At 37.9% G+C, this 23,908-nt stretch overlaps 3 protein-coding genes across 3 annotated transcripts; all 3 read right to left on the bottom strand.

The window, feature by feature from the left end:
• Window positions 1-15,942: 15,942 nt before the first annotated feature.
• Window positions 15,943-17,406, bottom strand: LOC138869144 (uncharacterized). Its single transcript, XM_070146740.1, has 3 exons — window positions 16,446-17,406; window positions 16,291-16,346; window positions 15,943-16,188 (listed from the first exon to the last, which is right to left on the bottom strand). The coding sequence occupies exons 1-3, from the start codon at window positions 17,404-17,406 to the stop codon at window positions 15,943-15,945; spliced, it is 1,263 nt and encodes a 420-aa protein (XP_070002841.1).
• A 1,410-nt stretch (window positions 17,407-18,816) lies between these two features.
• Window positions 18,817-19,731, bottom strand: LOC138869143 (uncharacterized). Its single transcript, XM_070146739.1, has one exon. The coding sequence runs from the start codon at window positions 19,729-19,731 to the stop codon at window positions 18,817-18,819; it is 915 nt and encodes a 304-aa protein (XP_070002840.1).
• A 358-nt stretch (window positions 19,732-20,089) lies between these two features.
• On the bottom strand, window positions 20,090-21,448 carry LOC104222303 (uncharacterized). Its single transcript, XM_070146738.1, has one exon. It carries the CDS (start codon window positions 21,446-21,448, stop codon window positions 20,090-20,092), a length of 1,359 nt encoding a protein of 452 aa, XP_070002839.1.
• Window positions 21,449-23,908: the final 2,460 nt, after the last annotated feature.

Genomic DNA, 23,908 nt, shown 5'->3' with positions numbered 1-23,908 from the left:
TTAGAACAAAATATGAAGAAAATAACAAAAATAGTTCACTTTTGCATTTTTTAATTGTTTAATTGTGAATTCGTCCCGAAATAGTTTTTAATTTTTTTTACAAATCAATTAGTTTAATTTTGAAATATATTAGGACTTTATTTTAATTGTTGCAATTTTATAAAATTAGAAAAAAATACAAAAAATATACAAGATGAAATACAAAAATTAGATAAAAGAAACAAATGAAAAGGAAAAAAGAAAACAAAAAGAATAGAGAAAGGGCTGCCCACGATTTGGGCCATGCCCAATTGATTCACCCAAGCCCAAACCCCTTGACCCGGTCCATTCCCTCAGCTAAACGAAACGACGTCGTTTCGAGGGGCGTCAGATCAGGACCGTCGAGGTCTCTTGATCGAACGGATGAGAAGTGTGGGTCGTTGAGTATATTAATGTCCAAACGTTACCCCCCTATCTCGTCTCTCAAACCCCCCGTCCATCCATCTCTAACCTAAACCCTAAAAACCAGTCGCCCCCATATCCTTTCGTCGGAACTCGCCGGCGGCGACGACGCCAATTACGCTAATGGCCACCAAAATAACACCCCAAACTCCCCTTTTCACCCTCTTTCCGAATATGCAAATGGCTTCCTTCGAATCCACTCCGAAAGCTTCGAATCTTCGATTGATGTTTTCCGGCCAGAACACCACCCTCTCCAAATCCAACCAAATTAACCCCGTGGAACCGACTTGGCCTCCTCTTTCAAATCCCCCAAACCTCATCCTTCGAATCTCACCAGATATGTTCGAATATTAAATCAAAGTTTTCCGGCAAAACCCGGGTTTCTCCAAATTCCACCAAATTGATTCCACATAGTCACCTCACCTCCCTCGTGACGAATTCACCATCAGTGGCATGCAAACATTACCAGAATCAGGCGAATTTTAAATCGAGAGGTAGTAGAATTTTGAGCCGTGTCAGTGAAATCTGATTTTTCTTTTCTTTTCTTTGTTTAGTTCTCCTCTTTTGCTTCTGTTCTGATACTTGTTAGTTTCTAGTTTACTTTCAATTTTTGTCAATTTTGTTTAATTTCATATTCCGATTTGACTGTTTAATACTAGTTCGTTTTGATTTCTGGTTTTAGTTGGATTGGTAGATTGGAATTTGTTCTGATTGGTTCTGTTCTTAAAGTTGTTCTAGTTTTAGTTTAAATTCTGTTTTAAACATTAGTTCGATCTTTTGCTTTGATAGTTTAATTGACTTCGTCTGGGCTCGATTAGTTTGAATTTGTTATTTAGTATGGCTTTTAATTAGTGCAAGTTAATGATGTTAGTCAGAAATTTCCTTAGATGGATTTAATATTCCAGTTTCATACTGATGTTATTATGGATAATTGATTAGCTAGTGTGATTGTTAACGGTAATTGGTGGTTTGAAATTCAGCAGCTAGTTTAGATTTAAGAGATTGGTTATAGCTGTTAGTTTTAACTAATGTTAAGGGGTTGGGTCAGTTAACTGGAGTAGGTAATTTCAGGTTGAGTTCAAGGGTATTTCAAATATTTAGGATTGGGTAACACATGATAGTTGAAACTAGAATCTTCTAGAACATTCCAAAGTGGCTATAGTGTAGATTTCAATAATTTTAATGGGATTACTTGGATAACAAGTTAGAAAATAAGGGACTAATTGAATAAATAGATAAGGGACTGACATAGAAAAGAGAAAATGAGGGCTGCCCTCAGCTCTGCCTATAAAAGGGCATGCCCTTTACTTCATTCAGGGAGGAGAGCCCAAAATTCCCCAAAAAAATCCTCTCCAAATTTCAGATCTGGAAATTAAAATCTGAAACTAAAGTCTTCTTTTAGTTCTTAGTTAAAACAAAAATTAAAATCAAAAACAGAAAATATGCAACAAAAATCAAAATAGGCACTGTTACATTGATCTTGGGTTAATTCTGATCAACTCTACTCTCTTCTGATCGCTGAGGTCCCTTTGAAGTTTATTGGTTGGTTTTTGAGTGGCCTTGGGTCCATTCAAATTGATTTTGACTTGATCTAGTGAATTTGATTGGTTTTAAACATTTACGGACCATCTGGTTGTGATTTTGAGCTATTATGGGCTGGTTCAAGCAGTGTAGGATTGATTTGCTAGTTTTCTGTTAACTTGTTGAATATTTTTGGATTTCGAACCTATTCCTTGGCTGTTGGTTATTCGATAACTGTTGGGAATTGTTTGTTGTTGCTACTGTGCTGTGGCTGACCTCCTCTTCTTCTACTTGTGTCGATTTCCAGGTACTTTTTTCCGTTTCCTTTGATGTTGACAGACTAAATCTGTGTGTTGGTCGATTGAAGAAATAAAATCCAAGTCATGTTAAATTGATGTCGAATCTGTGCAATATCATGTAAATTGGAATCTCAATGGCGTAACAGTAATAATAGAGAATTGGATGAATGAAACACTTTTGTAATTTGTAATAAATGAATTGCAGTGGACTATTAATTTCGAATCTGTACTTAGTTGTTCTGGAAGTAGTGTGCTAGTATATGGTAGCTTGATTTCCTGTGTTAATGGTCTATTAAGTTGGCATCGAATGGTTAATAACTTAGAGAATTAGTGGATTGGTCATTAGCTGAAGGTTTGGAGTGGAAATCATAGCCGTGACAGTCAGTTGGGTTAAAATTAGTGTGACTGGAGATGTGATTCATTTTAATGCAATAGTCCAAGGTCACCTTCGAAAAACAGTGATTGCATCTTGAATATCAATAGGTCTTAGAAGTTAATTGGTAACAAATTAGTAATTCAAGGTACAAAATCACATTGGTTGAGGTCGTTATTAGCTGTCCAGTTGGCTTTGAACTTTGAAGCCTCTAAACGTACCTGGGTATGAATGTTGGCCAAAGTTATGATTAATCCAATTGTCGTCCCAGATGCTCGAAATGAGAACTGTAGTGAGATGTGGCCCGTGCACGCCTCTGGACGTTGGCATCCGTTTGGATTTGGGCCCAAATCAGCAAATGGCCAGATATGTTTTCCCTTAGGTGGAACCCAAATGTAATAACTTCTAAACCATGACAATTAATTAGGACCTTTGTTTTATTAGTAGAGACAAACGTTTTAAAACAAAACGAGCCTAGCCTAGCCAAATAAAAACACAAATTGCGGGGCCCTCAATAATTGTTATATGAAAGTACTTAGAAATTCGGGAGGGCCGTTTAGCGAATTTCACGGCCTTCCCCAAAAATAAGAATGCGTTAGACTCTTTAGGCGCAATTTTAATTAAATTATTTTCTTAAACTCGGGTGCGCATTGATGCGACCCAAATCCAAGTCTCAACGAAGTCGAAATGTGTTAACAACCACGGGTGCATTGATTGCGACATGGTTCGAGACACGTTTTCACGACGTTGCAATTCTTTTAAAATAATGATAAAATCGGTTTACGAATGAAAAGGCACATAAGCTAGCATGTATTAAAATCCGATAAAATAAAATACAACAATTAAGCGACCGTGCTAGAACCATGGAACACGGGAATGCCTAACACCTTATCCCGGATTAACAGAATTCCTTATCCGAATTTCTGGTTCGCGGACTGTAATACAGAGTCATATTTTTCCTCGGTTCGGGATTAAAACCAGTGACTTGGGACACTATTAATCTCCCAAGTGGCGGCTCTGATTAATTAATAACCAAATCCCGTTCCGATTGTCCCTTAATTGGAAAAAATCCTTTACGCCCTTGCGGGTGTAGTGAAAAAGGAGGTGTGACACATCAGACTAAGATTTTGATCCTAGGAGAAAGTTCATCAGACTAAGTCTCTTTTCTTCTTCTTTTTTGGTATCTTAGGAGAAAGATTCATCAGACTAAGTTTTCTATCCTAGGAGAAATTTCATCAGACTAGGTCTTTTATCTTAGGAGAAAGATTCATCAGACTAGGTTTTCTATCTTAGGAGAATGATTCATCAGACTAAGATTTTGATCCTAGGAGAAAGTTAATCAGACTAGGTCTCTTTTCTTCTTTTTTTGGTATCTTAGAAGAAAGATTCGTTAGACTAAGATTTCTATCCTAGGAGAAAGTTCATCAGACTAGGTCTTCTATCTTAGGAGAATGATTTATCAGACTAAGATTTTGATCCTAGGAGAAAGTTCATTAGACTAGGTCTCTTTTCTTCTTTTTTGGCGTCTTAGGAGAAAGATTCGTCGGACTAAGATTTCTATTCTAGGAGAAAGTTCATTAGACTAGGTCTTCTATCTTAGGAGAAAGATTCATAAGACTATGATTTGATCCTAGAAGAAAGTTCATCAGACTAGGGCTTTTTATCCTAGGAGGAAATATGTGAACATCAATGGCAAGATTTTATGCACAATAACAAGACAATAAAAGCAAAGATTTGAGAAACTTCCCTTTGTCGGCTCTTCTCTTCTTTTCTTTTTCTTTTTTTTTGTTTTCGTTTTTTTTCTTCTTTTTTTTGAACCATTTTCCTTGCACTGCTTTGTTCCTATTTCACGCAAAGAAAAATTTGTCAGTTTTAAAAATGGTGGTCGATTTGTGGCCTTGAGTCTTGGGCAGCTTGGCTTCTACTCAATCAGCTTGAGTCGGTTTCAAGAGACCTTTTCTCTACATCAACCCTAATTATGTCACACCCAGTACCATTTGTATTTGTGGCTCAATCAGCCTTATCTCAACTGGAGATCTTTTCTTAGGTGACCTTTTCTAATATCTTGAATGACTTCCTTCTTTTCGAGCAATTTGACTGTCAGAGAGAATCACAAGATATCTTTTCTTACGCTAAGTAGGCTGACAAGAGTCTTTTGGGGGGAGCCTTTGCATGAATACTCAAGGTATATTGACAGTAACAACAAAGTATGCTGGACAAATGTACTTTGTGCAATTGAAAAGTTGGTAGCAAATTTTTAAATCTTTTCTTGCTTGTTTTGACAAGGATTGACTCAGAGTGAAGGAAACAATGATGCAAAGAAACAAGTATTAAAAAAAAATGCCCCGGTCGGAAGGACAGAAGGAAGTGTGTTTTTCTTTTTTTTTTTCAATAACTAGCCTTAATGATCATGACATGCATTTTGGACTTAACGACCTGATCTATCAAACTAATCTAAACTTTGCTTTTACCATTTCTATGACCTTTGAAGTCGGGCTTGTTTATTACAATTCTTCGTATTAGCTTCATGACTCACTTTCGACTAATGGTGCCCCGAGGGATTTTCACCAACAAGCCTCTCTCATTTGTTTATCATTACTCACCATCGTCATACAGTGCCCGTGGGGGGTTTTATTAGTAAGACTCTCTCATTTTCTTTTATTTTTCTTTTTCCTTTTTTTGATTTCTTGTGCGAGAATCTTGATAGTGTTCTATGTCGTGTGACAACCGTGGCTCATTACATGCTTCTCTTGGCATTCTTAAAGGCATATCGGGAGGTCTTTATTTGGAAGGATTCTAGATAGGCTTGGAAAGAAAGGACGTCATGAAGAGTCGAAATAGACTCAAAATAAGGGGGTTGTATACTTACAACTCTTGGAATCGACTATTTCAAAGGTGAAATAAAATATTTGCCCAAGTTTTAACTACTAGGGATATTTGGATTTTTTTTCTTTTTCTTTTTTGAATTCTTATTTGGTTGGACCGAACCGTGAGGCTGCCTACGTATCCTTTTTTTTAAGGAATCAGGTCAAATGTAGTTCAAACATCTGATCTAACTATATTTTTTTCATCTTTCTTTCTTTTTCTTTGTCTTTTTTCCTTTTGTCTTCTTTTTTTTCAAAACAAGTTGCTCCAGCTTCTATTTTCTGGGGGCATGGACCTTTACCATTTCTTTTCTTCTTTATTTTTTTTGTCACTTGAACTTTGTAAGAATTGCCCTAGTTTGTACTCTTGGGACATGGACTTTTTTTTTCTTTTATTGTTTTTTGACTCTTGACTCTAAACTCGATTCTAAAAGAGGGTGGTCAAAGAAAATAACATAGACTCAAAAGGGGTAGCGAAGGGTATAGAGTGTTTGGGTAGCAGAAAAATGGCCTCCCAGCCTCGAGAACGCCAAACAAAGTAACTTTTTGCGATCACAACATTGGCGAACATGTCTGTCTTCTTGGTCTGTCATGGTCGAAAGACACTTTCCATCCATTAATGTCAAACATTCAACCAAGCTTCAATTGATTCAATATCCTCAAGCCCGATCTTCACAATGATTTGAAGGTGAATTTTACTCGACCTTAATTCCAAAGTGTTTCAACTCTTTATTCATCCTCAAAAGTGTGTTGTTCTTAGTTATCCAGTTCAAGCTTAAATCAATTCTCTAAGATTTGGCCAAAAATTCCGCATGCATGTCATATCATTAAAACTAGCGGGGAAGAAACTAAGCACAGAATGATATGAAAGTACAAACTGTATTTTATTGAATAAGGATGGAAGGGTTTGACAACTAGACAAACAACCTAAAATCCAAGTTACAACACTAAAATAACCCGGATAAAGAAAATAGCAACAAAACAGACAAACATGACTCATACCAACATAATAGAGGGATAGAAGAGTTTCACTCAATAAAACAAATAAAATATGGATCACAACCCTGAAATAACCCAGATAATAGAAAAATATCAAAACAGCTACCAAGATTTCTTCCTTCACATTTAGCCACAAATTTGCTCATCAGAATCACCATGACCTTCTCCAACTTCAGTCGACAAGCTCTCGAGAGGATTCTCATACTCCATGTCACCAGGGATCATCCCCAAAAAGTGTGCATCATCATGTGTAGGTAAAGGATTCTACGTGATATTCTGGGTGTCACTATCTTGGATCACAATCAGTTTTTCTTGTATCATCCTTTCTATTTCTCTTTTCAAATACTGACAGTTTTCAACATTGTGCCCCTAGGTATTGGAATGTTATTCACACCTTCTAGAAGGGTCAAAGCTTCTTGCACGTGGGTCTACATGATTTGGAGGAATGAGTGCAATCATGTCATAATGCTTTAACTTCTCAAATAAGCTTGCATAGGACTATCCTATTGGTGTAAAATTATCTTTCAACCTTTGTTCCCTTCTATACCCTGGCTTGGATGTGGGTAATAGGGCACTTGAAAATTTAGTAGAGGTTGCTGGAAATTTTGTGATGCTCGTGCTTGACTTCATGGGTGATTGGTGGTCGAACAACATACTGAGGTGGAGCAACAGAGTATTGTGAGTTCTGTGGTGGATAGTAGTGCTCAGGAGCATTATCGGGAAATAAACGAGACTATTTATACCTTTGAGATTCTCTCCTAGGACCTCTTCTCGACCCTGATATCATCATGATTTCTTGGTCCTTCTCATTCATGTCACTAAAATTATCAGATTCAATTTGGACAGCCTGAGTTGCAGTTTTGAGAACTGCTTGACTTATAATTCTACATGTCTTAAGACCACTATCAACCATTTCCCCCATCTTGATTGCTTCCAGGAAGGATTTACCCACTACGTACATCATGTTTTGAAAATAATCGGGCTCTTGATCCTGAAGAAAGATAGTGATTAGCTCGTGGTCATCCATGGGTTGCTTAACTCTAGCTGCTTGTTCCCTCTATTTGATGGCATATTCCCTGAAACTTTCAGTTGGTTTCATCTTCAATTTTGAAGGGAATTATGGTTCGGGTCAATGTCGATGTTATATTGGAATTGTATGACAAAATCCTGAGCCATGTCATCCCATACATGCCAGTGAGAGGTGTCTTGATCCATAAACTATTCAGAGGCTACTCCCGTAAGGCTTTCCCCAAAATAAGCTATTAGCCATTCTTCATTTCTTCCTGCACCTCTTAGCTGATTGCAATACCTTTTCAGGTGGGCTATAGGGGTCTCCATGTCCATCATACTTTTCAAATTTGGAAGTCTTTAAACCAGGTGGAAAGTGTCATCGGGGAACATACATAGATCCTTGAAGGCAATACTCTTCTGACCTGCCAACCGTTGCATGTTTTTCAACTGTTGTTATAAGCTTTTCACTCTTTGGGTCATTTCTTCCTGTGCCATCTTTTGGGTAGGCTTCTCAATATTTGCAGGAAGATCAAATAGGTATGAATGGTACTCAGGAGAGTGGGATTGTTCTTGATGGGTAGCAAACTATGACTCATGAGTTTTCTTCCATGCCACCATCGGCTTTGGGATGGTGAAGATTGTCATAACAGTAGTGGTTGTCTGATTGGTTATTAACGGAAAACTTTGGGAGAGCACAATAGAAGTTCCAGTTGTATCCGTACAATTAGGATATTGACTGAACCCAGGTGGATAGGATTGATCAGACAATGAGACTGGAATGGCAGTAGTTGAGATGGGTGTGAATTCTGGGAAACCATGAGAAGAAAAGGGCGGTCCTTGGCCATTGGCCAATGCTCGACACATTTCAGTCATTTGCTGCTTTAGTACCCCATTTTCCTCATCGACAGTAGACTTTTGATGAACCCTCTGACCCTGAGTCTCTTGAGCACTAGTAACAATTTCGATGTCTGTTGTCAATGACCTTTTTTTGGATCTTGTGTTGCCAGCTTACCACAAACCAACCACCTTAAACTTTCTTCACAATTCAAAACAAGAGACACGTTAGAATGAACTCAGTCAATCCTTATTATTATCATAATTTTTTTCAGATTTAATTTGTTGATTAAACCTGATGTGAGTTGCCTACGTATCATGTCGTAACACAAATCAGATCTTGCGTAGTTTGGAAATATTAAGAATAAAGTAAATAAACTAATTTTTTTTTTGGATTTTGGATTTTTTCCTTTTTTGAAAGAAAGACTTAAAAAGAAGAAATGAAATATTTTTTTTATTTGTTTTTTTAAATTTTTGAAAATAACAACTTCTAAAGAAGAAAGAAAATATATATTATTGAATTTCGAAATTTTTTTGTCTGGAATTTTGAAAGAAAAACTTCTAAAGAGGAAAGGAAATATTTTGGATTTTGAGAAGAAATTAAAAGAAATTTTTTTTTGTAAAAAAATTGGTCTAAAAGAAAGAATTTCTAAAGAAACAAGTAATGAAAAATATTTTTGGATTTTTTTAAAAATTATGGGCCGGAACCAATAAGGTTTGCCTACCTCTCACTTTCTTTTCTTTTTTGATTTTCTTTTTTTTTCTCTTTTTATTTTATTTTATTTCCCTACTTTAGAAGCCAGTCAACATGCAAGTTGGAACAGACAGATACGCAAGTAGCACATAAGATGCATCAGGATGGTCTTTTGATTTGGGCACACATATCCTAGACGGACCCAACCCCTGTGTTGAGTCCCCAAAGTCAAATGCATGTGATGCAAACAAATGTTCCTACTAGGGATCCAACATGAGGCTATGTTATTCTAGGTTTAATACCTGGGGGTGTTGTTCTAGACCTGGCTTACCCGAGCAGACAACTCGAGGCGGGGGGTGGGTGGGCGGGCAACGTACCTGTAACCAAAAGGACATCCAACTTTGTAACCGATCCTATCATCGGCTTCGCAGCAGTAAACAGTTCAAATAATATCAAAGCAGTAAAAACGACATTTAGCACATTAGCTCCAAACACATGGAAAATCAGATAATAAAAAAAATTCAACTATAACAGTTATTCTAAGCTCAAATTCTGAACCTTGAACCATAAGTTCTAGGTTCTTTTCCCCAACAGAGTCGCCAGAGCCGTCACACCTCTTTTTTCTACCCCAAAAAAGGTATAAGGGAGTTTTTCAATTAAAGTGACAATAAAAAAACGGGATTATTTATATTCAAATTTAGAGTCGCCACTTGGGATAATTTATGGTGTCCCAAGTCACCGGTTTAAAATCTCAAATCGAGGAAGTTTGAGTCTGTTTTGCAGTCCGTGAAACATAGAAATTCGGGTAACGAATTCTGTTAATCCGAGAGAAGGTGTTAGGTGTAACGACCCAAAAAACATCGCTATGTAATTAACGATTTTGTGGTGCCAAAGTAAGCTAATACGTTGTATTTTCGAGGTTTTTGATTGAACAATGCGTTGGGGAGTTGAAATTTTCATCGCAGGTAGACTAGGCTTTAAGCTGGTGAGGCGTGGATAAAGCCAGGATGGACCAGGCTTTAAGCTGGTGAGGCCTGGATAAAGCCAGGATAGACCAGGCTTTAAGCTGGCGATGCCAGGCCTATATCCCGATCCGATAATTTTGGACTATCCATTTTTTATCCTTATAACCCGACCAAACTTCTTTATATACACGCAATGTCTCATTTTTTGATGAAAAATCTGATGCTTTAGAGTGAGAGAGGGAGACATAGAGTGATAAAGTAATCTTCATCAAATCCTTCTTCAATTCGTACTCAAATCTTTGAAGATTAACAAGGAAAACACACTAGATTTTCATCCTTGAGGTATGATTCTACACCCTAACCCTTAATTTCAAATTTTAGCTAAATATGGGTAATTAACAAGTGGGTTCATGGGTATAAGGGTTGATTATCTCACATGCATGTATGATAAGAGGATATGGGGAGATTGTGAGCTAAAAAAATATAACAAATGGGGTGTAGTGTTAAATCTCGCGTTTTCATACGTTAAAATTTCATTTTCAGTTAACCGACGTAGATTCGGGGATGAGATCATCTTGACGTTAACGTACTTACGCTATTTATGACAAGCGATAAATAAGTGTTATGAAGGATAAAGGGGTTCGCGGATTAAAAAAAAAAGGGAAAGTGGCCAATTTGGGATAAAATACGGATCGAGAAATAATGCCCGATAATTATGAACTAGTACCATGCAAGAAACTATATGACCACAGTAGTATAATATATAAATTATATAATAATAATAATAATAATAAGTAAAATTTTAAGTAATTTGGTGAATTTTTTAAATTATGCGGGCAATTGGTTAATTACCGTGTAACGAGACATTACCCAATTAACTAATAAGTGGATAAAAATTTATAAAACATACCATCTAAAATTTGGCAAAAAGCCACCATGACTAAAATGACTCATTAGTCATCATGCCATGTGGAAATGTAAGGACTCATTAATGTGGACAAAGCCACCAAGACTTAAAATAACTTAAGTCTTACTAAATGAAAACACTAGAAACATTACTCCTTCCAAAAAATGGCAAGAATGATTCCTTTCTTAAGGATTGGAATTCAGAAGCTATAATCCTTTCTTAAGGATTGGAATTCAGAAGCTAGTCCTTTCTTAAGGAATGTAATTCAGAAGCTTTCTTTAGCTAAGTTTCGTTCAAATTAACAGAAGTCTATTTCGTTCATTTGGTTCAAAAGGGTAGAAGCAGTTTCATCAAAAAATTTCAACGAAATCCAAAGCCAAAATTTGTTCAAATTCAGAAGCAGAAGCTTCATTCTCTCGTTCCAACACATTTCACCGAAGCAGAAGCTTCGACTCGATCAAATAATTCATGAAACATGTATGTTAATACCCTCCCTTCTCACTTTTGGCATGGTCCAAATTACACTGAAGAAACGATCAAATACATAGTTTCCATAAATTACTCTATTAATAGAAATGGTAGGGGTGTCTATATTCTTGATTCCCCATGAGAATTATTATTATCTTCTGTTCATGGTTCTCAGAATAATACGCAGTTGGAAAGTTTATTCGGAAGGAATATTGAGTTTATTACGTATTTTTCATGCATTTCACTCATGTGCATTGACCCATGACCAGATGGCGTTATATACGCGTATATATGTAAATATATGTATATGAAATATGGGAAAAGGTTACGGCGTTATATTTACACCACCACCTGATCAGCTGGTATATGTTGATGATTTGCCCATAGTGGCCAAGACGATATGATGGGATGCCCTCAGTGGCTTGATGATATTATACACCCATACCTATGCATGGAACGACATTTATACACACGTGTATGACATTATAAATGTTTCAGAATTTACAAAGTTATTCAGATTTAAATATGTGCTTATGTATTCCATGTTTCATCTATGTCTTTTACGTACTAATTTTGATGCCTTACATACTCAGTACATTTTTCGTACTGATGCCCTATTTCACGGGCCTTGCATTTCATGCCCGCAAGTACAGGTAGGCAAGCCGACGGTCCCCCTTCTTAGGATCTTGATCAGCGAGAGTTGGCATGCTCCACTTGATCCGGAGCTGCTTTTGAGTTTGGTACGATACGTTTGTATATATATATGACGTGACTCAGTACCATTTTTGTACAGTTATGTTTTCATTAGAGGTCTGTAGACAGTATGTTTACTTGGGTTGTATGTGGCCTTGTCGGCTTAAAGTTATTGGATGTATAGGTGTCTATAGCAGCCTTGTCGGCTTGCCCACTGTATTTTGCATGTATACGTACATATGCCTTATTGGAAGGTTTCCTTCATGGATGTTACCTTCGTAATTCAACATATGTTACACAGGTTCATATCCTTGACGCAAGTTTAGGAATATTTGACAGGTAAGACTCAGGCACCCATCGCGGCCCATCGGTTTGGGTCGTGACAAAAGTGGTATCAGAGCAGTTCTGTCCTAGGGTTGTCTACAGACCGTGGCTAGTAGAGTCTTGTTTATAGGTGTGTTTTTCGCCACACTTCTATATAGGAGCTACGGGACATATAGGATGTTATCCTATCTTCTTATCTTAGATCGTGCGATATAAGCATTCATGTTCCTGATGATGTGTTATGTTTTCAGCGATGCCTCCGAAGACTACAGCCACTAGCACGGGTCAGAAGGCTACGAAGGTGTTAGAAGGAGAGATAAGTTATACTATGGATTCAAACCCATCAAAGATCATGGGTTCTAGTGAGGAGGATCCATCCGATGATCCATATGAATCATAAGTTTGAGCTGTTTCGACCATTCCGGCAGTAGATGGGGTGAGAGGAATTCTGACCTCACCAAGACCCTTAGTTTCAAGCCTGTTGATCAGGGTATGAGGGGAGTAGTTCATGGATTGGCACAGTCGGGATTCCCTCAGGCTCAAAACTATGTCAAGGTATTTGAGGACACCAGCTCTTCTAAGGTTTCGATTAGTCCACAGTCTTAGGAGTTCGTCAATCAAAGTTCATCGGTGTATGTTATAGGATACACACAGGAAGAAGATAGTAGTCGGGCCAAGATGAGGAAGGTAATTGATAAGGACATGAAGATTCCGCTTTGAGGTGTGTCCGATCGTGGTTCTTATATAGGACGAGGCAAGGACCCTCTACTATAGACTTCCTCCAAATGTCAGTTTTTGGTTGATGAGTTCCACCTCTTGCTGGAATATTTACCAAGTCAGGGTTCTAAATGTGTTAGGTCATTTTATGAGGATGTAGGGAGCCCTGTCCCGACTTTTATATATTATGGTTATGCCTACTTATAGGTTTTGCAGACATTATCCTGTATATAGTTTTGGGCGGCCTAGTCAACCCCTATGTATATAAAACTTTTTGTAAATTAGTTATGCAAGTTATGTTTTTATATTGTTATTTATATATATGGATGTGACCCGAAATGGCCCGTGATAGATTTGATAATAAACAAGGATAAGATACATGGTTTTCGATTGGGTAGGACTTGATATTATAATAGGTGTGGATTGATTGACGTTTTGTTATGTTAACATCAAGTGTAGATCAAAGATGGTTTGATTTCAGCTTTCCAGGAGAGCCTGTTTTAGAATGGAAATGTAATACCACATCGCCAAGAGGTAAATTTATCTCCTATCTCAAGGAAAGGAAGATGATCATAAAGGACTATATTTATCACTTAGTTCGGGTTCAAGATATGGAAGTCGAGTCACCAACCATTCAGTCCATTCCAGTGGTTAATGAGTTTCCCGATGTTTTCCCCGATGAGCTTTGGGGTCTCCTGCCAGAGCAAGAAATTAAGTTTTTTTTTGACCTACTACCAGATACTCACCCAATATCTATTCCTCCCTATAGAATGGCCCCCAAATAGCTGAAAGAGTTGAAAGAACAACTGAAGGACTTACTTGAAAAAGGTTTTATTAGACCTAGTACGTCACTGTGGGGAGCACTTGTTTTGTTTATGAAAAAGAAAGATGGTTCCTTACGAATGTGTATTGATTATAGGCAACTGAATAAGTACCCGATCACGAGAATTGATGATTTATTCGATCAGTTGCAAGGTGCCAAGTGTTTTTTAAAGATAGACTTGAGGTTCGGCTACCATCAAGTAAGGGTTAAGGATGAAGATGTTCCAAAGACAACATTCAGGACTAGATATGGGCACTTTGAGTTTCAGGTTATGTCATTCGGTCTGACCAATGCCCTAGCAGTATTCAAGCATTTGATTAACTGTGTGTTCAAGCTTATTTTAGATCTATTTCTAATTGTATTTACTGACAATATATTGGTGTATTCTCGTTCAGAGGATGAGCATGCGGGTCATCTATGTACTGTGCTCAGAATTCTACAAGAAGGGAAGTTGTATGCAAAATTTTCTAAATATGAATTCTGGTTGAACTCTGTAGCTTTCCTTGGGCATATTATTTCTTTTTTTTTATCCGCTAGGCAAGCGCCTAGGGTTATTATTTTTTTTTTTTATAAATATATCAAAATGAAGTACAAAAGCATAACAAAAACAATTTGTCCAGATGTCTAACATAATGCAAATAATAAAACTTGATAAGTACATAATACCTATCAATATTGAGTAAAGAACTCAACATTGATATCACATTTGATCTACTATATTAAATGAAACTCGATATATCAAGATTAAAAACTAGCCCATAATCCATCATTTCCATACTGGAATTCTCATGTCCCAGGTTGTGCTGAAGCCCAATGTTGAACAAGTAATTGCCCAGTTAAGTGCATGCCAAATTTGTGTCTCTTTAGCCCAATTCCAATGCATCATATGTTTACATACATAGCATTTTTCCAGCTTTGCATTTGTAACCCCTTCTCCTGCGTTCCATGCATATAAAGTTCAAAAGTCTGCAGATTCCCATTGTGCATTCCAATAAGTATGTGATCTCCAGTTTGACTTGGAGAATACAGAGCTTCCTTTTTTTCTCGTGACGAGCGTTCCCAACAATGGCGTGCTGCTCCTTCTCGTGAGTCTCCCATCGTAGTCCAAGATGCAGATTCCCCTTGAATCTTTCCTTATAGGTCCTAATGAGCATGCTTGCATTAAAGAATGACTGCATATGCTCTGCAGATTCCCATTCTGGTGGACCACGCCTTGAATTACATGTATTCCTCCATACTGCCTGCTGAAAACGTAAACCAAGGACAGTCCATTGAAGACCACAAAGCGTGTTCGAGCATTTAGAGATCCGTTCCAGCTCCTTTAATCATGCCAACATCATTGGACAACACAATAGAATGAATCTTTTGTCTTCCCCAAGTGATTAAATAATTGTCAATTCAAAAAAGCTGCTGGTCCAGGCGTGTTGGAATCTTCCCATGGAGACAAACTTCTCTTGTTTTGTGTAATGCTTCTCGGGTAGATGTAGAATAGACCTCCATGTCTCTCTGCTCGAGCACAGCTTTAGAGACAAGCATGCCCACCATTACTGCAGTTGTTTGTCCGAAAAGAACAAGCTTTGAATCCGCAACAAAGGACTTTAACTCATAATGTGTACCTTCCAGCATTCTTTTCTATGAGTTAGCATGTGATTTCCCCAGCTACCCTCCATGCTTGTGCATTTTTTTTCCTTTCTGCATTTATTTTTGCTCGATTGCGCATCCCCAACCAAAAGACATGCTTCTCGTTTTTCAGAGTAAACCATGTGCTTTCATGAATTGATTTTCGCATCCCTCCATGCCAAGTCCCTAGCGTGCGTGTGCATATACCAATAGAATTGTTATATTTTACTGAGTTGAGCCTAATATCACATGCCCATCTTGATTATTGGAGAGTGTTTGTTTTTTAATATAGCATAATTGTACCTTGTCGCTAGACACACCCTCCTCCCTTATGAATTGATGGTCGATTAAGTTGACATGTCTCCTACTATTTATATTCTGTTTGCTTCTTATCTTCTGTCCACCTTCACCCTTAGACTTGGACATTTCATCTTATCTTCATTAATCAACCTCCTTCCTTGTGCATCTAGATGCCAGAATTGCTGGCATTCGATTTCTCCATGATCTAAAGCATAGTTAGCCAAATGATCAGCCAACTTGTTGCCCTCTCTATGAATATGAGTAACTGTGTAATTGCCCCCAATCATTAGTTGCATAATTTCCTCTACCTGCTCAGATATGATCCATGGTGGTTTCTAAATCCCATCCATTATCTTTTTTAGTAACATTGAGTCAGTTCGAAGCCATACATGAGAGTATTGTTGGAATCTTCAGAACCGTAGTGCTTCTAACATTGCCATCGCTTCAGCTACTGTGTTTGTTGTCTCCTCAATCTCACTCCCTACAGACTTGACTATGTCTCCATTTTCATTTCTTATACAAAAACCTATTGAACTCCTGCCTGGATTTCCCCTCGATGCCCCATCCGTATTAACCTTTAGTCATCCTGTACTTGGTGGTTCCCACATGACTTTGGTAACTTTAAGTTTAGGAGTGAAATTTTCCATCATGGCTATAAGGTCTTCCCATTTGTGAGGTACCATGTCTATCCCTGGCTTTCTCACTTTCACCAATGCCTGGAGATTTGATGACACTTGATAAATCACCCTGCTGGTTGTCACAACATCACCATATTTCATACTATTTCCTCTTTTCCAGAGTTCCCATACTATGCATGAAGGGAGTGCTTGCATTACCGGTTTGAGCCTTAAGCACACATTTGCAGTCCAACATTTTGTGATTGCTTGGTGCAATGTAAGTCCTTCCACAGCTATTCCTGCCCTTGATAGAAAATACTTCCAAGTTGTCTTTGCAGTTTCTGATCTAAAAAACAAATGCTGAAAAGATTCCTCAGCAGGATGTACACAACACCAGCATTTTGATGGCATGCAGTAGCCTACCTTTTTCAAGAAATCATCTAAAGGTAACTTTGTTTTCCACACTTTCCACATGAAAAATGCTATTTTAAAAGGCAGTCCCTTTACCCATATCATTCTATATGCTTTAAGTGGTTCTTCTCTTCTTCTCGTATAATCCCATGCTGACTTAACACTAAAATATCCTCTTGTTTCCAGCATCCAAAAAGGCACGTCAAGAATCTGTTGAGGTGAAGGTGGTTTGATTTTCTCTAGAATGTGTACTGCTAAGTCTTCAGGAAGCCTTTCAAATAGCCTGTCCACATCCCATCCACCATCTAAGGTAACTTCATGTACATTTTGTACTGTTTCATCTATGCCAAAGTCCTGAGGAACTAAAAAATATAGTGCTCCAAGACCTATCCAGTTTTCGAACCAAAAAAGTGAGGAACCCTTTTTTGTTTGCCAAAAGATTTGATGTTCAATAAGATCTCTACATTCCAGCATTTTTCTCCAAATATGCGACCCCCTTTTCCATGGAACAACTACTGAATTCATTTTCTTACAATATTTCTGACATACAAAAGAGCTCCATATGCTTGGTTTTGTTATGAAATTTCACCATAATTTGCTGAATAATGCTTTTGTTACATCATGTAGTGACCTGAAACCTATTCCTCCTTCCTCAAGTGGCATGCATAAGGTATTCCATGAAGCCCAATGTCTATTAGTTCCTCCTACAGAGCTGCTCCAGAAAAATTGTGCAAACAGTTTGTGCAACCTATTTATCACATATTTGGGAGGGTTTACAGCTGATAGTAGATGCATAGGCATGCTTTGCAGCACATGGGATATGAGAACTGCCCTTCCTCCTACTGATAATAATTTGCCCTGCCAGGATTGCATTTTGTCCATTACCTTAGTAATTAGGGGCTGATAGTATTCCAACTTTCTCCTTGCATAAAAAATAGGACAACCTAGGTATGTGATAGGAAATTCATTTCTCTGAATGCCTATGATCCTTTCCACCTTGCTGACCACATCCATGTGTGTTAAATGATGCAGGTACACTGCTGATTTGATCTTGTTGATGAGCTGCCCAGATGCATTTTCATATGCATTCAACACTTGCATAATCAGCATCAGAGAAGTTTCATCAGATGATGAAAAAATAATCATGTCATCTGCATACGCCAAATGATTGATTTTTGGACTCCACTTTGGCATTCCAAATCCACAAAAATATAGGTTAGTATGAAGTGCATTGAGGCCCCTAGATAATGCTTCTGCTGCCAAGATAAACAGAGTTGGAGATACAGGATCACCTTGTTTTACTCCTCTTGAGGATTTAAAGAAACCATGAGCTTGACCATTGATTAGAATAGAATACCAATTGTTTGAAACTAATCCAAAGGCAATCCCTATCAACCTTTCTGTGAATCCCATCTTTCTCATTACCTTTGTTAGGAATAGCCAAGATAATCTATCATAAGCTTTGGTCATATCTAGCTTCAAGATGATATTTGGTCCAGCCTTTGTTCTAAGCCTGATGTCAGTGACTATCTCCTGAGTTAAAAGGATGTTTTCTACTATATCCCTGCCCTTAACAAAACCTGTCTGTTCCTCCGATATCAGATTTGGGAGAAATTTCACAAGCCTTTCATGAATGACCCTCGATATAACCTTATTTGAAAAATTACTGAGGCTTATGGGTCTTAGATCAGAAAAAGTGGTAACTTCTTTTTTCTTTGGTATCAGAACTAGGTTTGTGTATGTTACACACTTTGGTAACTCATGGCCATTGAAAAAAGCCCTCACCATGTCGAAAAGGTCATCCCTTATTATGTCCCAACAAGAATGATAAAGCTTGCCTGTCATACCATCTGGCCCTCCAGCACTATTACCATTAAGTCCAAATACTGCCTCTTTAACCTCTTCTTTTGTTGGTTGCTTAATCAATTCTGCATTCTATTCATTGTTCATCATATTAGGAACATGTTCTACGATCTCAAATAAAGAAGGAGAAGCTATTTCTGTGAACTGTTCCTCGTAAAATCTGATAGCCTCTTCTGCAATTTCTTTTTCTTCTTCAATCCATGTTCCTCCACTATCTTGAATTCTGTTAAGTTGAAGTCTCTTCCTCCTACCTCTCACTTGTGCGTGGAAGAGATTAGTATTCCTATCCCCTTCCTTAAACCAAGTCATGCCCGCCTTTTGTTGCCAAATTTTTTCTTCTAGTGCAAGACAATTGATCAATTCTGCCTTAACCTTTTGTAGCCTTTCCCTGTTCATCCCTGTAGGATTTGCTTCAAATTCTGCTTCATGAACCATCACAACCTCCTCCATGCTTGCTATCTTTTGGAAAATATTTCCAAACGTAGCCTTACTCCACAATGAAAGGGCTTTCTTTAGTTGTTTTAACTTGTGATTATGAATAGTAAAAGGATTTGTACTGAAATCAGCTGTCCAGTTCTCTCTCACCACGTCTTTAAAAGTTTCATGTTCCACCCAAAAATTCAAGAACTTAAAAGGCTTTTTTATTGGTGGAGTCTCAGTATCACACTTCAGATACATTGGACTATGATCGGATCCAGTCTTTGCCAAATGTTGCACCTCTATTCCCGGGAATATTTGTTGGAATTGTGAGTTGGCTAAGCATCTGTCTAGTCTTTTGAATATACAGTCTTCCTCTGCTCTTCCATTCCACCATGTAAATATGCTACCTTTAAATCCAAGATCGAAGAGATTGCAAGTGTTGACGCAATGTCGAAAATCATCAATTTCATTCAATGACACAGGTAACCCCCCAAACTTCTCTTCTTCGTCCCATATTACATTGAAATCTCCCCCTACTAGCCATGGTGCATTCATATCCCTTGTCATTTCATATAATGAATCCCATAATTCTATCCTCTCAATTGCATCACATTTAGCATATATCAAAGTTAGAACAAACTCCACATGCAATTCAGTATGAACCAATCGTAGTGTTAATTATTGCACCATATTGTACATGACAGTTACTTCAAATGCTTCATCTATGAATGCCCAGATCTTGTTGGAAACATTTAAAATTGCTTGTGCAAGTCCTATCTTGTTTCTGTACCTTTCCATTTTTTTGCTTGTTGCTTTGGCTCCATTAATCCTACAAAATCATAGTGATTTTTCCTGTGCATTTTTGTCAACCTTTCAAAGGCTTTCTGTGTGTTGACTAACCTTATATTCCAATTGATAGCATTCATTACTGATTGTTGGATTTAGTTAGTGTTCTCCTTGTGTGCACCCCAGCTTTTGGTACTGCATGGTTATCTTTTTGTTGCTTCTTCTTGCCTTTTGCTGCTGATTTTGCCTTGTCCACTTGCGCAGGTGATAAGTCACCTTGCCTTGCCGCATTCATAAGGTGTTGTGTAATTGATTCTTGATCCATGTCGTATCCTGACTTACCAGGTTCTTCTCTTTCTTCATTGTCTTCCTTACTTCCTGATGTAGCTGCAAATGCATTCCTTTTAGGGACCAAGGCCTTCTCTTCTCCTCTTTTTAACAGCTGCAACTGATTTTTCTCCATTGTAACAGTAATATTCAATATTTTTGTTTTATGTCTTGGTTGTTTCTCCTTGTCTGTTGTGTTGTGTCCTTGTGGGTCTTCTTGTGATATCTGAATTTGATTATCTTTTGTTCCTCCAGGATCATTTACCTCTTGGTCTCTTCCTTCATAGTTTCTAATTTCTGTAATTTCAGTTGTATTGTTGTCATTGACTTGGTGCTCTCCATTTATACTTTCCTCATCTTCTTCTTTGTCCTTCTCATTTGGTTCCTCATCAGCTTGTGCTCCTTGTGGTACTTCGTTCTCCTCTGAATCGTATTCCCTTTGTGTATCCCATAGCCTGCCTCCACAACCTTGCACTCTTTCTTTAAATGTAGTTGATTTTGACCCTTCTGCTTGAGAATATGGAGTTTTATTAGGTACCTTGTTCACTAATTTATCTTGTGAAGGGATTTGCTGGCATGGTTTATTGTTCTTCACTATTCCCTCTCCTGTTTTATTCTTCAAACTTCTTTCTACCCATTGTGCAGTATCGTTTATAGCTTTTGATGCCTCATTTCCAATGACTAGGCCATTAGTCGAGCTAATCCCCAATGAATTAAGAAGAAAAATTTGTGCTGCAGGATTTAAATTTCCCTCATTATTGACCATATTTTTTGGTTTTTGTTTTGTAGATGCATGGTTGTGAGGTGTACTACTGCTTGCTGCTGCATTATCTGTCACTTTTGCCAATTGATTAATAGGTTCCTCCTCTTCCTCCAGCCCTCGTAATATTTCAAACTTGTTAGCTACATGAACATGATCATTATCTTCATTGTCTATAGCCTCCACTTCCTTACCATTGTTGCTCTGTGGTTCTGCTTGTCTCTCTACAATGCTTGTATCCTCTTTATTGTTATTGTTTTCCAGCTGCTTAGCTGGTGATATCTCCATTCCATTATTACTACGACTAGTATTTTGATTTACTGCAATTCTAACTCTGTTGTCCTTTACTTCCTTCCATTGCTCTTTTGCTGTATTAATCACATTTCCCACGACCTTTCCACTAGATAACATTTTTATAGGCTGTGAGTTCTTTATGTCCTATTTCTTAGTTGTATCTGCTTGGTCATCATTCTCCTTCTCCACATATAATTAAGGGTGTATCCTCCAGCATTCAAATTGATCATGCCCTTGAAGTTTACAATGTCTGCAATATTTAGGCAGCATGTCATATTGAATTCTCACCCATTCATTTCTTGTTGTTCCTTTAGCTTCGTTGAATATGTCCATCCTCACCTTTTTAGGAAAATCTGCAAGTAGATCAACTAGTACCTTCACCCTAGCACAACTAGGTCTGGTTTTGTTAATTGTAGCCATGTTGAGATGCATAGGTTTAGCTACTGCTGAAGCTAGAGAAAATAGACATTCCTTTACAAAAAAGGTTGGAAATAGACCTGGGAATGAGATCCAAGCCATTGCCTTGGGTGTTTCTTCATCTGCTCTAAACTTTGAGTCATAGATCAACGGCCTAAGCTGATATTGATAGCCATCCCTGTCCTTAATGTAATGAGTTTTTGATGAGAAATGAAGATAGTCCTGCTTTAATGTCATTCTAATCAAAATATGTCTATCCCTTAGAAATCCAATGTTACATTCACCTTTAATTCGCATTGAATTGGTATTAACTTACGCAGTTGTTGAATTTCTGGGCTTCCATAAAAACATTTACCAACTATTGCATATTGTAATCCTTCAATGATATCCATCCTTTCTACTTCTGCTTCTGTGAACTGAATAACATGTTCTCCATTTAATATTGTAGGTGTACGAATATCAATTGGCTCCACTTCCTGTTGCTCCTGCATTGCAGCATTTAAAGTGCAAGGTTTTAGAAATTTGGAGTAATCCATCGGCTTATTTGTGATCCCTGATGTTTGTGCCATGTTTGGAGGTTGTTGTGTAGGTAGCGCAGCCACCAAAAGTGGCTGGCCACCTTCCTGTGTGTCCATTACAGTTGTATTTCTTTAACACTTACTTACATGACAAAGTTGCAGTATGTTTGCAATAAACCGATACTACTGTGATTTGAATTTGCTTCACGCAATCTGTGTTGAAATTGAATGAAGAGATCTGTGTGCTACAGTAACTTGTGAAAATGAAATTAAGATCTACAAAAATTGACTATAGATCTGAAGTTGTAACCAATTGGGTATTACTTGTAAGGAGATTATGTATCTGTTGACACCAAGTTGGTTGGTTACCACCACCGTATTTCGGGACCGGAAAGTGATGTCGAAAGTACTGTTCACTGAATTTTCTAGAGAGAAGGCAGAGAATTTTTTAGAGAGAGGTTTCTGATTCTATCGACTTTTTTTGCACTCTTGGGCATATTATTTCGGGTAAAGACATACGAGTGGATACACAAGAGACTGAGGCAATGAAGACTTTTCCTAGACCTACAACACTAATGATGGTTCGTAGCTTCTCCATTTGGCATGTTATTGCATGAAACTTGTAACGAAATTTTCTTCTCTTCTAAGCTCATTTGACCAAAGTGATATGTGGTGTCTTGCTTGATGTTCTGGAATAAAATATGGAAATCCATGGTGCAAGAAGCTTTAATAAAGGTTGCGAATAAAGATAAATAGATATCTGTAGGTCGCAAGCCAAAGTATGGTAAAACGACAAGGTTCTAGGAAGACAGGAGGAAGGATAAGAAAAGATTAGTAAAAAGGTAACAAGAATGGATAAGTCCTTGGGGATAAGTTCATAAGAGAGTTGATGGTTTCTCTAAGTTATAGAAGGCTCAGTATAGCCCGAGTGAACTCAAAGGAGTCTAAGACTAGTAACGTTTAGAATAGATGAAATGTTGCCCTAATAATGGGATAAGGGCGCAATTGTGAGGGATAAAAGATGAAGTTTGGGCCTCCGAAGAGAGGAATTTCCTGAATTGTACAAGATTAGGATAACCATGTAAGTTAACTCAAAAGGGAACTAGGTTTCAGTGGACCGACGCTTGCCAATGGAGTTTTCCAGGCCTTAAAAGACAGATTAACTTCAGCACTGGTTGTAACTCTTCCAGAAGGGACTGATGGTTACGTTATCTATTATGATGCTTCAGGCGTTGGATAGGGTTGTGTGATGATGCAACGTGGTAAGGTTGTGGCTTATGCTTCTAGACAACTAAGAAAGCATGAGAAGAACTACCCGACCCACGATTTAGAGTTAGCCGCGGTGATTCATTCACTAAAGATGTGGAGGCGTTACTTGTATGGCATTCACGTTGATATCTATACGGATCATAAGAGCCTCCAGTACATCTTCAAGCAAAAGGAATTGAATCTACGTCAAAGGAGATTGTTGGAGCTACCTAAAGACTATGATGTTAATATTTTATACCATCTGGGGAAGGCGAACGTAGTAGCCGACACCCTCAGCCGTAGATCTATGGGTAGCATGTCGTATTTGTAGCCAGAAAAGAGGGGAATAGCCCATGAGGTTCATCAGCTAGCTAGTCTTGGAGTTCGGTTACTG

The sequence above is a fragment of the Nicotiana sylvestris genome, chromosome 5 (assembly GCF_000393655.2).
Source record: "Nicotiana sylvestris chromosome 5, ASM39365v2, whole genome shotgun sequence".
NCBI lineage: Eukaryota > Viridiplantae > Streptophyta > Magnoliopsida > Solanales > Solanaceae > Nicotiana > Nicotiana sylvestris.
The sequence above is the reverse complement of the archived record's forward strand: the minus strand, read 5'-3'. Positions and strand labels throughout refer to the sequence as shown.

Bases quoted from the DNA above. Each gene is read 5' to 3' on its own strand.
- LOC138869144 (XM_070146740.1), bottom strand. From the start codon at position 17,406: ATGAATTCAGTAGTTGTTCCATGGAAAAGGGGGTCGCATATTTGGAGA. The intron at 16,347-16,445 runs GTACAGGATGAC...ATGGAGACATAG, and splicing joins AGTCATGTGGGAACCACCAA to TCAAGTCTGTAGGGAGTGAG. The intron at 16,189-16,290 runs GCAATGTTAGAA...GATGGGATTTAG, and splicing joins ACACAGTAGCTGAAGCGATG to AAACCACCATGGATCATATC.
- LOC138869143 (XM_070146739.1), bottom strand. From the start codon at position 19,731: ATGACAAGGGATATGAATGCACCATGGCTAGTAGGGGGAGATTTCAAT.
- LOC104222303 (XM_070146738.1), bottom strand. From the start codon at position 21,448: ATGTTATCTAGTGGAAAGGTCGTGGGAAATGTGATTAATACAGCAAAA.